Here is a 15,931-nt window from a genome sequence, read left to right on the forward strand (position 1 = left end):
TAGAAATGATCAATAACTTATTTCATTTTCATTGAGAAAATTCAGAATCGAAGTTGAACTTTTCTTCTTCCGGGGAAATATTTGGAACAGAACTTTAAATTTTTTTATCTCTTTGAGAATGGTCAGAACTGAATTTAAGAAAATTTAGAATTAAAGTGAAATTTTTTATCTTCATAGAAAATAATGACAATCATAGTATAACTTTTCCTATCTTCTACGGAAAAATTTAGAAGTGAACTTTAAATTTTTTATGTCTTGGGACTTTTCTTGTTCCGGGAAAATATGTGGAATAGAACTTTAAATTTGACTCTTTGAGAAAGGTCGGAACGTAAAAAGTTAAAAAATACCATGTTAAAAAATTCAAGAAAGTATTTACAAATTGGGGTGGGGACTCTTTGAGGTTGGAAAATGGGTTTAGGAATGACATTATGAATGGAACTTGTTCAGAAATGATATAATAAAGCCATAAAAAAGTATTTAAAAAATGGAGCGGGGACTCTTTGGGGGGCCCGGGGTGGGTGTTTGGGGGACCCTTGGGGGAGGGTGTCCCTTCTGTGTCTCAATGCACAAAAAATATTAAAAAAATGGGTAGGGGGAGGGGATGGGAGGGGAGGAGGGGAGGGGAGAAGGGGAGGGGAGGTGACGGTGAGGAGTGGGGAGGAGAGGGAGAGGGAGGGGAGGGTGGGGGGCCCTTTGGGAGCCTGGGGGACCTTTGGGAGCCGGTGGAGGGCCTTTGGGGGTCCTGGAGGCCGGTTGAGAGCCTGGGGGACATTTGGTGACCGGGTGAAGGCCTTTGGGACCCCGGTGGTCTTTTGGGAGCTCGATGTGCCTTTGGGGGGCCTGGGGTGGGCCTTTGAGGGTCTGGGGGCCGGGTGGGAGCCCTGGGAACCTTTGAGTACCGGGGACTTCCTTTGGGGTTGGGGTGGGGGATTGTAACCGTTTGGGGTTGGGGTAGGGGACCTCAAAACACTGTTCAATGGAACTTTTGTATTATAACGACCACACTCAAAAATCATCTTTTAAATCATCTTTTAAATCAACGTCTCTAACGGTTTCGCCGAAATAATTCCATAAGCTGTCTAAAACCGTTTCGCCCAAATAATCCCTAAAAGTAATTTCATCGTGTTCCTTTTGTTTGGCATCTCAGTGCTTTCACATTTCAAATTTCTAGGAAACCCTTTCCTACGTTAATCTCTTCATCTCATAAATTTTCCTAGCTAAACTATTATGGTTTCGTTAGAATATCAATTTATCTCTCCGACTTAAAGCTCCGTGAAGCCGTATTTAAAAATAGAATTTCTATCTCTTTAGACTCCCACATAATTCCAAGATAACAAATGATGTCATTTATAATTCATGACACTAAAGATCAATGAAGCCCTATTTAAAAAATAAAATATTAATTTTTCTCTCTGACCTAAAGAACGTTTATCCCTCAGACCTAAGATTAAAGAAGCCTTAATGTTTCTTAATTCCCCTTCGTGAAGCCCTATTTAAAAATAGTATATTAATTTTTCTCTCTGACCTAAGGAACGTTTATCCCTCAGACCTAAGATTAAAGAAGCCTTAATGTTTCTTAATTCCCCCTTCGCGAAGCCCTATTTAAAAATAGTATATTAATTTTTCTCTCTGACCTAATGAATGTTTATCCCACAGACCTAAGATTAAAGAAGCCTTAATGTTTCTTAATTCCCTCTTCGTAAATCAATAATTCCCCCATCGATTATGTAAATCACCACTCATGACATTACACGTGGCCAAACATAAACAACAGATAGATTGACCTTTAACCCCAGACGTGAATCAATAATCACCCCATCGATTATGTAAAACAACCCTCATGCCATTACACGTGGCCCAACAACAACAACAGATCGATTGACCTTGACCCCCATTAGACTCGATCGATAATCCTTGAATAAATTATGTCCCGTCAGCATTAAACTAAATTGTAGATGGCAGCACATGTGTTCGTACCGGGGCTTTAGGGTCACCTCTACTAGCACCTTTGATACAGCTCAGGGACCCGCGGCACTTCTGAGACATGAAAAAAGCAGACTCTGGCAGTCGTGTAGAGGTTATATTTATCAACGAAAAAATTTCGTTATCAGCTGCTACTGCCCTCAAAACACTAATGTGGAGAACATTGCCAAAGAATGGAAAAGGTTGTCATTTTGCGTTGAACTAAAAAAAAATATGTAGATTCTGACCCAGTTTATTTCTAGTTAAGAGTACAAGAACGATGTGATAGTCCTCACGTGAAAAGTCTCCCATTCTTGGGTAAAATCATAATGAAAATGCTTATCCTTCCACATTCTTCTTCTTGTGCTAAGAGGTCCTTTTCAGCTGTCAATTTTCAGCAAACAAAACGAAATTGAGAAATAAACTTGGCTTTGCTATTCTTAATACTCATCTGGATGCTCAACAAGGCGTTACTAGGGACTGAAACCCCCCCCCCCCCATGAGCAAGGTGACACGCTCCAACTGGTGAAATACTGGAAGAGGGTAGAGAAAATCTGCAACTGCGACTGCTGCCATGGTTTCTGATTCAGAGAGTGGTGTTTAGTGCTATAATTTTGTGATTTTAATGTGTAGTTTTTATAGGGTAGACTAGTTGGAACCTCAGATAATTCAAAGTTTCTCAAATGATCCTAATAGGTTGTTGTACTTATATGTAATGCAATAATTGACATTTTTTTCAATTTGAAACTTTATGGTTCTGTAAACCGTTTATTTTAAAAGCCAGTTTAAGTTTTAAAAATAAAAGATGCTGTTATCTAGATGTTTAAGGTAATTTAAAAGATAGTGAAATACCTGGCCTCTATTGTGATATTTGTGGGGTTATATCTAACCTGACCTTGACAGTCTTTTAAAGGCATTTCAAAGAAAAATATTGCTTAAACATAAAAATGTTGAGTACGCGTTTGACCATAACCATCAGGTCCATTTTTTGATCAGTTTTAGTTTCAAAATCAATTTTCTTGTATTGTTTGTAGGGAGTAGCGTGTATTAGGAAGGGTTCCAGGAGAGACCCCCACCGAGATCCTCAAAAAAGGAAAAAAGGGGGATTTGTATGCAAACTCTTTAACAAGAAAAATTACGCTGTCGCGGCAGCGAGAGTGACGATGCCCCAATCTAAGCCTAGTTTTCAGGCCACCCACATCCAATATGGAGTTCAGCACAGGTTTTGCAGATTATCGCTTTGATTGCCATGTTCAACACGGCGAATGTCTTCTCAAAACCTGTGCTCAACCACGCTATTCTAGCATATTACAGTTTTGAAGAACTCGTAAGATGAAAACGCTTTAAAGTTTTACTAGGTTGAACACGAAGAGCCTGAAAATGATTCTTGTCGAACCCGCTTAAAACACTTTTCAAACCCGGTGCCTGAAAACACAACTCTAATCGAAAAAGGTTTCGTTTACAGCAATCACGTAAGCAAAAATAAATATCTAGCAATTCAATGGAAATTTGGTTCACCATAGGTAAATAATAGGTCCCAGTGACAGCTTTTGGGCAATATTCTGTAACAATACAAGCTTAAAATTCGATTTTAGCTCCTTATTTGTACGAAAATCTTCATTCGGGACGAATTTCAGTCCGATTTCAGTTGTTTCTGGTGCTAAAAACTGTCATAAATCGTGGAAAAACAACGACATTTTTTTAGGCCGGTTTCAGGTGTTTCTAGTGCTAAAAACTGTCACAAATCTTGGAAAAACAACGACATTTTTTTCGGCCTGAAGTAATATATTACTCCAAACATTTCCTTCAAGTTGTGTCGGAAGCACATGTACTGTGTTATAAAAAAAGGAAAACGAGGGAATGAATAAAAAAAAAAATTAAAGAAAATGTCTGATATAATATTTTCACAGATAGCACTGTACTTCCCCCACGATCGGGAAGAAAAAATCAACACGTGAGAAAAAAAAATTGGGACATGGTAAAGTTTTTTGGTCATTGGTACATTTTTCGGGCAATATGTGGTACTTTTTTTGGAAGTGTCGGCAATGCTGATGGTTGATGGTAGGAAGTCACAGGCTTTCGTGTCAAATGCCTCTCAAATGACCTCATTATATGGCAAATTTTTAAATTTTGTAGAGCTCACGTAGACGGATTTATTTTTAATGATTTTGAGACTTGACGTGAAGGTATTCTTAATATAATTTGTTGGGGATTTACGCAAATAAGCCGATGCATCGACCAAGGAACAGAGGGGAATTATTGACATATATTTGAAAGACCAAGATATTCCAGGGAACAATTTACTTGGTATAGGCTACTCCAGAAATAACACTAAAATCATAGTGTTATTTCTGGAGTTTAAAGGCTTGAAGTCATACAAGGTCTGCCACTGAAATTTCCGTGATCAGAAACCCTTAAAACAGGGCTTGAAATCTCGCTCTTGAATACTTCCTTTCCTAGTCACCTTTGAAAGTGGAAAAAAACAGTTTTGAGAAAACTACCAAGTGACAAAAAAATCATGCAAATACAAGGCTAATTCGTATTCGTCAATGATATAGGTCATTTAATTTCATTTCAACCCAACAAAAATCATTGATTCGCAATTTATGCAACGTCTATCTACAAAATCATCTAAAATAACCTCACCCATAACATTTCTCTATAATTGATAAATTCTGAAAAAACTAGCTCCATATTTGAAGGCTAGCCTACCTTGAGTTGCTTAGAGAATTTAAGATGGATGGTAAAATCTATAAACGTTATAGCTGGTGAAAAACTAATAAGCACCTTGTGATATAGTCTTTCATTTTGTGCAGGCTAGTTAGACTTTCTTGCTCCTAAGAGAAACAACCTGTTTTTTCAGTTACGCTTTGTTTTCAGTAAAGCGCTAGTTTTTCAGTATTCTACAAATATGAGGCAATATCATGGTTAAAACACAAGTTAGAATCTTTACAGGTTTTACCTTACTGTAACTGTTTGTTCGTTAAAGTCATGAAATAAATGCCTCAAGATCATTCATCAAGTAAAGCTCTGTTTCATTGTATGAAAAAAAAAGAAAATCATACGTCACGAACTATTAAAACCAGATTTATTTGTTGAACGAAGGTTTACTTAAATAGGATTGAGTGGCACGTGGGCTGAGTTGAACGGGGGTTCCGTTGCACGAGGGTTCAGTTAAAGGGGGTTGAGTTGCACGGGTGGTTCAGCTAAATAGGGTTCAGTTAAACAATGGTAGAGGTACAAGGGTTCAGTTACACAGGGGTCAAGTTGCACGAGGGTTCAGTTGCATGAGGGTTCAGTTAAATGGGGTTCAGTTATACGAGGGTTCAGTTGCACGGGGATTCAGTTACAGGGGGTTCAGTTACACGGTGGTTCAGTTGCACGAGGGTTCAGATGCACAGGGATTCAGTTATACGAGGGTTCAGTTACACGAGGGTTCAATTGTACGAGCGGTCAGATGCACGAGGATTCAGTTGCAGGGGCTCAGTTGCTTGGGGTTCAGCTACACGAGGATTCAGTTGCAATTGAACCGACCATTTTAGTTGGCGAAAACAATAACAATGATCTTTAACTTCTGGGTATTAACATAAATGTTAATAAATAGTGCTGAAAGCTCTAAAATAGAGCAGTACTTTACTTTTCTGATTTATTTTAGCACTTTGCTCCATATTCAGAGCAGCCGTTACTTTGGAAGGAGAAACAGGCGCCATCTCTTATAACCTTTTTATACAACCTAAAAAGGTTAATAATTAAAAGGAGGGCATGGCTTCTTCCAGCTGTCTTATACATGAATTAAGATAAGGGGAAATCTGCTCTCCACGATTTCTGTATAAGCTTCCTAAGGAGTAGAACTAGTATGCTGGAACCATATCCTAGAACCCAGAGGCTGGATTAGGTGAAGCTCCATCTGATGAGATACTAGCTTAAATAAGTATTCAAAGCTATACAAATAAGTATAAAAAAGAAGGAGGCGAAGCATAGCATGTTAGGTTTAAACAGTTGGAGTTATTTCTTCTAAGATTCCAATGACTGGATTTGGAAATTCTGAATTTGGAGTTATATTTGGCATTACTATAATAACATACTATCTTCATAGCTGTGCGAAATTTGTGACTGTTCTTATTGATAAATTAAGATTACAAAAACTCATTGCCTAAGAGGCTTGCCTCCTAGCCCCATTCAATTCTTACCATTTGTTAATCTCCCCTTTGAATTTCTCATAATTTTCATATAACTCGTAAAGTTAGAAAATTAGAGCTATTTCTTCTAAGATTCAAATGGCTGGATTTTTAAATTCCAAGGTTGGAGTTATATTTGGCACTACTGTCAAAATATACTGACTTCACAGATCTGTAAAGTTCCTGACTGTTTGTACTGATAAATTAGCAATATGCAAACTCGTTGGCCAAGAGACTTGTTTCCTAGCCCTAATTCGTTCATACCATTTGTTCGATCCCCCTCCCCCTCTGAATTTCTCATAAATTCCATATAACTTGTCTGTTTCCTTGGTTTGATCAATTTGCATGGAAAATTGATTACTCAGGAAAACAGCCCAAGACAATTATTCAGAAAAGGCTTTTGCAAAGCTTTCTGCCAAAATTTCGTAGCATTTGCACTCGGCTTATAGTTACGAATCATGAATGAATTGCATTTTGAATATTACTGAAAGTTTTCCCAAGTTGATCTATGAAAATAAGATTTGGCAACGCTGAGGTATTGACTAACCGGTCATGTTACTGAACTGGTAAAAAAAAACATTACCCAGCATTAACCTTATACTCGTATAATTTTATTAAATCAGCCACTCATAGCCAACAACTAGTCTTAACCTCTGAAAACAATCGAATGACATTAAACAACGGATACCTGAAGCGAGTATTTCTCATTATAGCCCTACACTGTAAAATCGGATTCAGTATCTTTCTGATCCTTCCTATGCATTCCACCCTTCCTATATTTATGCGTGGCGTCAAACAGGCTTATGCCATTATGTTGTATAAAGCTGGATTGATTGCTGAGTGGATTAAATATACTGGGAGAGGACGACATGATGCAATATCTATTAACACTAAAAGCGTCTCTGGGCCATAGCTAATAATAGAATCCAAATCAATTTAAAAACAAAATATGTGTTTTACTCCTGCCAAACACTCTTCCTATCTTCTGTGTCTCCACATAATTCCTGTCACTTGATAATAACATCAACGAAGACCACTCTTCGGCTGCTATTTTTATGTAATTTAGAATGTAGGTGGCATTTAGTTTTTTTCAAATTGTTTAAATAGTTTTTTATTTATTTCTATAAATTGGTGCCACTGAGAGGAGAGGAAGTTGGATTAAAAAAAAGAAAAAAAAAAAAAAAAAAAAAAAAAAAACCATCAACGATATCCTCCATTTCAATGCACATAGGGAGAACTTCATCCCACAACCCGTGTAATTCCTTGCCAAAACCCGTAAATTGAATTAAATCATCTTCCTGATCTCTACACATAGGGCAAAAATAAGAACTCACCATGAGGTAAGAGGTAATACGTAGATGTAGATGTATAAGTATGTACAAGTAGATGCATAGTAGATTTATAATTGATGTATAGTATGATGTTTAGTAGATGCATAATATTAGCAATAGATGTATAAGTATGTATTAGCAGATGTATAAGAGATGTACAGGTACGAGCTTTTAATACTAGAATAGACAAAGAAAGAGACAATGAGAGTAGTATCGGGATAATCTATTCTACGACATGCCCTCCCCAGTTTCTACGACATACCCTCCCTTTTTCCATAGAATTTCTACGGCATGCCCTCTGACGTCACTGCAGCCATAAGGAAAATAGCATTGGGTTCCGACCGGAGCCCTCTAACGTCACAACACCCCTGGTAAGATTCCCAGGTGCTATGACACAATATAATACTAATTGGAGTGTGGTCGGGATAATAGAAAAGTTCAATTAACAAGGGGAGCTCTTAACTCCTCGCACCTGCACAACGCAGTCACTAGTTCTATTAAAGGGAATACACTTGGCAAGACTGCATGACACACCCCTCTGGACTCCAATGAAGTCACACGACTTACCGGCATGCCATAGAAATCCTATAAAAAAGGGAGGGCATGTCGTAGAAACTGGGGAGGGCTTGTCGTAGAATAGATTATCCTGATACTACTAATGAGACAATGTTAAATGGTTCTAGAGAGACAATATCACCCATGTATGCGACACCATTATTGGGCATGAGTAGAAAATTATCCTCCCTTATAATTAAGAAGTAACTGGGAGTCCTTGTAACACAGATTTTGTGAGTCTTATCTTAGTACGAAATGGGGTGATTTTTGGTTTCTATGGGGTTGAATTGGTAGAATTGTGCAAGATAGAAAAAAGGTGTGATTTCCAACGTTCTGTTACTATCTCATTTATTGTTTTACAAAACTTCTTGATTACACATGCCCTTGCGTCACCCCCTGTTGCAGCTGGAGTCCAACCCTGGGCCACGTCTCTTCAACCCACTTTGCCACCACAAGACATCTATTACCATTATATTGGATGAAGATGATTTGCTTACTGAGTGGATTAAACATTCTGGGAAAAGATGAAGGGCTTAAAAAAGCAATCTTGAAGTAAAGACTACAACAGACAACAAAGAAGATAAAGGGGGAGGAAAAACTTACCAAGAACTGGATCGTAGTGAAATCCGTATTTGAAGGCAGTGAAAAAGACAATTTCCAAAACCAGTAAAGTAATGAAAAAAAGTAAGAACCAGTTCATTTTCCTAAAAAGAAACAATTAATCAGAAAGTAAAGAACTAAATACAGAGGAAGGAGAGAAAAAAAAATGAATCCAACAGGATTTAGCACTAAGATTTAATTATACAAAGAAGGGGCTTTGTAGAGCCAAAATTCTTTTAGAAAGACATTAGGAATTGTGGTGACATCGACATTTTTTTTTGGGGGGGGGGGAGGGGGTTCCACCCTCTAATTAGAGAATCACTTAGCCAATCACTAACCTAAGACAGCAAAAGAGGGAAAAGTCAAACGCTCAAAAAAAAGAATGTAAATATTTCGTAATGGTTCTGAAATTTAAAATTTCAGAACCAAGATTTTCGATACTAATGAGCTTTGTTTCAAGACCAAACACAGCCGAGAATTTTTTCAGAATCCAACCTTTAGTAAGTTTTATATATCCGTGGATCGGGCAAATCATAATTAAGTCAGTACCAGGCCAGAAATAGTATAACCACAAAGAGTTTACTTATAAAGAATTTAAAAATTATTTAAATAAGACTTTTCGTTCTCTTTAATGACTTAAAATTTCACACAGGAACTATCAAGTTTGTAAACCGTCCTGGGTAAGTGGTTGGAAGCCGTCCTGGGTAAGTGGTTGGAGCGCTGGTTTGAGAATTCTTTGTCCAAGGGACAAGGGTTCGATCCCTGGCGAAGCCAGTTATTTGATTTGGGACGGCGGTCAGTGGCGTGACTCTGTAAGCTCAGCCAGATTCGACCCAGCTCTAAATGGGTACCTAGAGAAATCTGGGGGAGGTAAGCAGGAAGGATGTGCCAAAGCACAGGATGGCTGGTCCCTAGCTCCCCATTACACTTTCTGGCTGAAGGGCTACGGTACGGAGATCAGCACCGCCGGTTTGGATCTTAAGGGTCTAGTGCCGTCAAACTTACTTCCTTACTTACTTATCAAGTTTTGTAAGCGCACAGTCATTGGCTCCACTTTCTGGCATACGTTTAACCAATAATGCTATTGGCTAACGAAAAGTCACAGATGTAAAACAACGAAGTTAAAGCATACAGTTATCTTAATATTTTTTTCAGGAAAATCTTTAAGTATATTGAAATTTTTTATCAAGCATTTGGTAGTGATAATGACAAATTTTGTTACTGAAAAATCTTTCCAATCAGGTTTTAAAAAGACAGGATAATTTATCTCTCCTGAAATTTTATTACCTTGTCTGTCTGATTTGTAGCTCAGCATTATTTAACCAGAAGCAATAGTTAACCTTGTTCTTAAAAAACAGGGCTATTTTAGTCCCAAGAAATAAGGAATAATGTGATTGACTTGTGAAAATATGTCACAAAAATAAACCAATGGAAGTAAAGCACACTTTTTAACATGGACAGCGGCATCTATTTTTCTCTTTTGCAGAAATAGAAGCTGGAAGTAAGAAGAGTGAGGCATTATTTATAGGCACCATGTGCACTTTTGGCATTTTTTATTGAAAGGAGAAGTCTTTCTCTTCTTTTTCTTTTAGCAGGACAAGGCACTTTCCGCCTCACGTGGTATCTGAAATTAAGCGTTGCGTGGGAATTCGTTTAACCACAAGCTCCCCAGAGTCACGGCGGCTGAGCTTGCAGAGTCACACGGATCACTGCCACCCCCAAGCCAAAGGATTCGCTATTCCAGAAATTAAATGGGGTTATCTGGGTTCTTTTTCTCTCATATGTCTACGAAATAATGTGATTGGCTACCGAAAATACCGTCACAGTTGAAAAACCAAATAAATTAAAGGGTATTTTTTGCCACTAAGTTCCAGGAAAGTTGTTTTTTTTTATCTTTAGTAAAACCAGATTGCCAAAGCCAGATACGGGCTATAGTTTAACAATCCTTAGTTTGAGGTAAACCCAGGTGACGAAGGCTGCTTATTTTGGCCCGGGCTGGGAGGACCAGCCTCAGGCTGATTACTTTTTGGTGTCTAATTTTATTGGAAAAATCCTCTTTCCTAAAAAATATGTGACTCTTTAACTGTAAAATAGTTCCAAGACCTTTTTGAATTACATCAGCTGTAGCATTAGAGTTTATACATGATTTCCTATATGTTGAAAAGAAAAGAATATGGATTTACTAAACAAAATGCTTATACATTTTTTCGTATTTTCGAATATTTTGCTGTGTTTTTTATGAATCCTTACTATTTCACTAGGTTCCCACTAAATCCTTCCAATAAGAGTTAGTGATAGGGCTGAAAATGTTACTGAAGACGAATTAGAACATTTTGATCGTCTCATACGTTTCATACAATTTGTCTGTTTCAACTCTTTTGATGAATCTTTCCCCAACTCTTTTCCCCACTTCCACTCTCTCTCACTATGTTTTCTCGACATATGCCAATTTGTCTGCTTCCTTATTTTGTCTTGATTATTTTCTCAACATATTTAACCATATTGCCAGGAAACAGGTTACAATCATTAATGGTTCAAGATGTGTTTAGTGCCCAGTAAAAAAACATATATATCTTCCGCTTAATCACCCACAAAACCAGGCTTTAAATACCCCCCCCCCCCCCACTGATCCACGGACAGACCAGAAATGTTAAAAAAGTATATCATTGTGCAACAGTCACAGACAATATGTGGACACTTATACACAATTTTTCCATAATATACAGACATTGGCGTTAAACAAGGTCATATTTGAAACCAGAAAAGGGGATAACAATATATTTTCATAAGACATTAAATATCCAGCATACTGAAAACCCGCCAAAATACTGAAAAACCTGGAAAATACTGGAAGTGTACCAAATTCTTCTCTTGTAGGCAGGCGAAGGAGGATTTCCTAGGAGGTGGAGGCAGAGCCCTGGTGTTGCTGGCTATTTGGTTGGGAACGGTGGTCAATGGTGTGACTCTGTAAGCTCAGCCCGAGTCGACCCAGCTCTAAATGGGTACCTGGAGAAATCTGGGGGGAAAACAGATCTATAAAAGATAGATGTTACTTTCAAAGGAAGCATCACAGTTTCATAACCTTCACAAAAAAAGAAAGGTCTGAAGCTCCTGTTTCAGATGTCACCTGGATTAAAAAAAATTCTATTTCGTGAACAAGTACAATCATGTTTGGTTAGGGAACTTAAACATAAAAACTCGAAAATCTTTTTGACTAGTTATTTTGAGTTTTTTAAATCTACCACCTGCCACTTAAAGCCTCTGCCACCTGATAGACATATAAATTAATGAGCTGAATCATGAAAGGCCCGAAATTATTTTCCACAGACTGAACTTTCATTTATTTTTCAACGATAGAATTTGTCACAAGCTACTTTCATATTTATAATCCCTTTTTTTTCTACTTCAGCAGGTCTGCTGACCAGGTCAAGCACCAAACTTTTTCCAAAGAGTGAGAGTGAGGGTATGAAAAAGTACTATTTACCGGAAAAAATTTCATTTTTCATAAATATTGCAACATATTTGTACATTTATGGTATTTTGGGAAAACCCTGCCCCAGGAAACCAAAGGGATAAAAACAAATGAACCTGGGCTTTCGTCAAGGATTCACGTCCACCAGCTTAAACATTGAGACGTGAAAAATATTTCCGACGAGTTGCCCTATAAAATACTAAAGCTCTTTCACTTACTTTTCAACGGTAGAAAATTTGTTGCGAGTCAACTTCAAATTTAAAAGCATTTTTGTTTCTACTCCTGTGTAAACAGCTACACCTGAAAAGGATAATGCAGCAAGTAAGACTAAGTACAATCCATTTATAAATTCAACTGGAACTAACTTGGCATCTCAACTAAAATTATTACCCCTCTGTAAGCATCTTAAAAAGAAATAGAATAAACAAATGAATCAACGGTTTCTGAAACCAATACATTTTTTCCCTATTTGAAGCCATTTTTCAGGATTTCGTATCGTACAGTTCATGGTAAGGGGGTGGAAGTGAAGAAAGACCCGTGCCAATAGCACCGAAACTCTAAAAAACAGGATTTTGGGAGCTATGCTTATACAAAATAAAAACTTTATTTTATGCTGATTTCAAATATGCGAATTTTATTAAGTTTAAAGGTAGATGTCAAAGTGATTAGTATAAGGTATTTTGCAAAATTTCATGAAAAATGGGAAAACACCATCAAAAAGTTATTCGACCCTAAAGAAAACTGCACCACAATTTTTCTACGCCAAAAGACCTCCAACAGCATTTTCAAGTCCTTAACTAAGAAAATATAAAAATATTTTTACCGTCACGAGTGCGTATTTATTTGTTTGTGTATTTCATCTGTTTTTTTCGCCCAGGAGCCATCATACAATCGTATGGTTGCAAAACTTTGGGAGGGACCTTGTTTGGATAGAAATTTTTGAGTTCTAGCCTCACTGTGAGAGCCGATTTCACTGAGATTTCAAAGCAGACTTTTCACTTAGAAACATAAAAATATCAAATAAAACATATCTCCAAAGACTGTACAACCAATAGAAGCCATGGGGTAAGGATCCGAAGTTACTCAATTCATATAGAATGATTAATAAATAAATCTCCAAAGAAAGGTACTCTTATTATAAATTGTTAAGATCAAGATCTTAAGGTTACTTTGGTCCAGATTATTTTAGGTTCTTCAAAGGATATTTTGGAAAAGACTTAAACTTAGAAGTGTGACTAAATTTTTTGAAAAAAATTAAAAGGTTTATCCTGGAATTTTAGATTAGAAAGGCGAGAAGGTTATGCCTGGTTGAAATTTGAATTGCAGGTACATTTTTGTAAATTTTATAAACAACAAGGAACCAAAGACGTTCCCGTTTCCATGGAAACAAATGAATTATACAAATACTATACTTAAGGTAAAATTCAAGGTAACGAATACGGCTTAGAACTTTATAGTTCTTATCGGTGGCGCTGATCTCCGTTTCATGACCCTTCTATCGGGAATTGCAATGAGGGATTGAGGGCCAGCCATCCTGGGCTTTCACATACCCTTCCTGTTTAACTTCCCCAGATACCCATTTAGAGCTGGTTCGACTCTGGCTGAACTTACAAAGTCACGCCACTGACCCACGCCCAAATAATTAGCGACACACCCCGACCCAACAAACAAAGGATTTCATGTCTAGCGTGCTAACCATATTTAAGGCCCAGGGGTTAATTGACAAATTTTTGAAGAGCGATAGATATATTATGATATGTTTAGCTAACATTATGAGGAGTTGTAGCAGCTTAAAATCAAGCAAATGGTTATGCAATATTAGAATATGTTCAATCATGGAAAAACATACAGCGAGTTTCAAAGTAAAAACAGTACTTCTGACGAGAAAGATTTAAATTTTAAAAAACTATGTTTCTGTTGGAAAACTTCCTGAAATGCTCAGAATATGATGCTAAAAAATGGCTCTAAATAAAATAAGAATATTTCTATTCCAAATGAAAGAAAACAGCGACATTAAGACTGAAAACACATAGCAGCCTGTAGCTGAGGAGGACATACCACCTCCCTCAACCCTACGCTTTTTGCACTAAAAGTTTGACCAACTTTTTTAAATGCTTCTGAAACGAATTTTCTTAATAACAAAAGAGCAAAAAGACCATTTATTCGAATCTGAGTTAACAAGCATAATTTTCAAATTAAGTAATTTGAAACAGAGTCGCTAAATAATGTATTTGGAAATACTTTTAATATAATTAATAGTCAAGCTCTAGCGTAAAGGGCGTGAAGACCACACGTCCCTAATATACATTTCTGCTCCTTGTTAGATCTAGCATGGCTCTTTACTTCCATGGGAAAAACTGATTTTTTCAAATTTGATTGACAAAGAATACATCTTAAATCAATATGACGAGGTGGGAAAATAGAATATAAAAAGGGGATAAGTTAAGATAGAAGGTATTCACTACTGATTTGACCCCCAAAACACGGTGTAATTTTCTTGATCATAACTTGACCTTTATATTTATTTAACGCAGGTCATAGTTAAGTAATTTAACGCGTAGTTAAGTAATTTAAGTTATAGTTAAGCATAGTTAAGTAATTTAACACATTACACTCTTTTTATCTTGTGTAATAAGTAGGTATAAGGAAAAAAGGGGCGCTTTGGGCCCATACACCCCATGAAAACTTGAGGTTCTGAAGATTTATCCTGTAGCTTGCTATAATTTCCCCTTAAGGTCCACAACCGATAACGGCGAAGGGAAGACTGCTGTTTCCAACTCTCTCCTTCGAGGTCTTACATTTTTCTAGTAATTATACATGATGGCCCTATTCTATTGGCTCAAATTTGCTTTTTAACAACCTAGCCCCCACCCCCCAAAAAACATTGTTCATTTCCGCTTACTATTATATACCTAAGCTGTTACTATTTTACTTTCATCATAGATGCAAAAATAGAGCCATGGTAGATGATGTTTTGGCTGTCTTTTTTCCAGGGATTCTTGTTGTTACATTTTCTTCTCCACGAGGGAAAAACAAATAGTTTTTGAACAATTTGTCAAGAAGAAGCATAAAAACTTATACCATAAGCAAAGTCGGTCTCTTTCATTCTACAGCCTCTTAACAGGATATTTTCTGGCGACAGTGATGTTGACTCTATACCTCCTTCATTAGTAACTTCTAGCTTCCCTTGAAATCTGTACAGGTTATCATTCGGGAGCTCACATTCAATTTTCGCAGCCAGTGTTGTCATTTGCTGTAAGTCGTGGATGTTTCGTGTCAGTTTAGTTGCACTAAATATCTGAAATATAAGTTGTAACAAAATAATATTGGTTTAACCTTTTCGTGACAATGACTAGCTATACCTTTAAACAAGGAATATTTCCAAACTAAACAGGAAAAAAATTGAATACTCCCATTGTTTAGGTTAAAGATTAGACAGAAAATAACGACTATACAGCATTACGATGTTAAACATTATAAACGTTTAATAGTTAACGATTAAACGTTAATGGAGCATAATTTCTTCCCTAGGATGTAATGCACTTCAGGTGATTTTGGTAACTCGTCCCCTGAGAGCAAAGTTATCGTATTCGGTAAAAAAAAAAAAAATTTGGAGATATTTTTTTTACTTGGTATAATTGTTTCTGCTCTTGTGAATGGTCTACTTGAGGATTCTCTATGCCACCAAAACTACGTTGCTTACCAGCAGAAACTTCAGTTTTATCTTAATCAACACGCCATATTTTTGCAAGAGAGAAGTTATCCTTCGAGCGAAATTATCCATTTCTGCTTATTCATTTTTACTATGATAAATGAACAAGGAAGCTGATACA

The 15,931-nt window shown here is 37.0% G+C and overlaps 1 protein-coding gene across 1 annotated transcript in view; it reads right to left on the bottom strand.

Annotated features, from left to right (window-relative positions):
• Positions 1-15,931, bottom strand: part of LOC148949086 (phospholipid-transporting ATPase IF-like) — a 187,544-nt gene that overhangs the window by 143,739 nt on the left and 27,874 nt on the right. Inside the window, exons 5-7 of the mRNA XM_089093161.1 lie at positions 15,180-15,396; positions 12,317-12,398; positions 8,630-8,730 (exon numbers count right to left, since the gene is read on the bottom strand). Of these exons, the coding sequence (XP_088949287.1) occupies positions 8,630-8,730; positions 12,317-12,398; positions 15,180-15,396 (400 nt within the window). The remainder of the gene's footprint in view (positions 1-8,629; positions 8,731-12,316; positions 12,399-15,179; positions 15,397-15,931) is intronic.

This window comes from Artemia sp. Qi Xiang Cuo, chromosome 8, assembly GCF_049724085.1.
Source record: "Artemia sp. Qi Xiang Cuo chromosome 8, ASM4972408v1, whole genome shotgun sequence".
In the NCBI taxonomy this organism is placed as follows: domain Eukaryota; kingdom Metazoa; phylum Arthropoda; class Branchiopoda; order Anostraca; family Artemiidae; genus Artemia; species Artemia sp. Qi Xiang Cuo.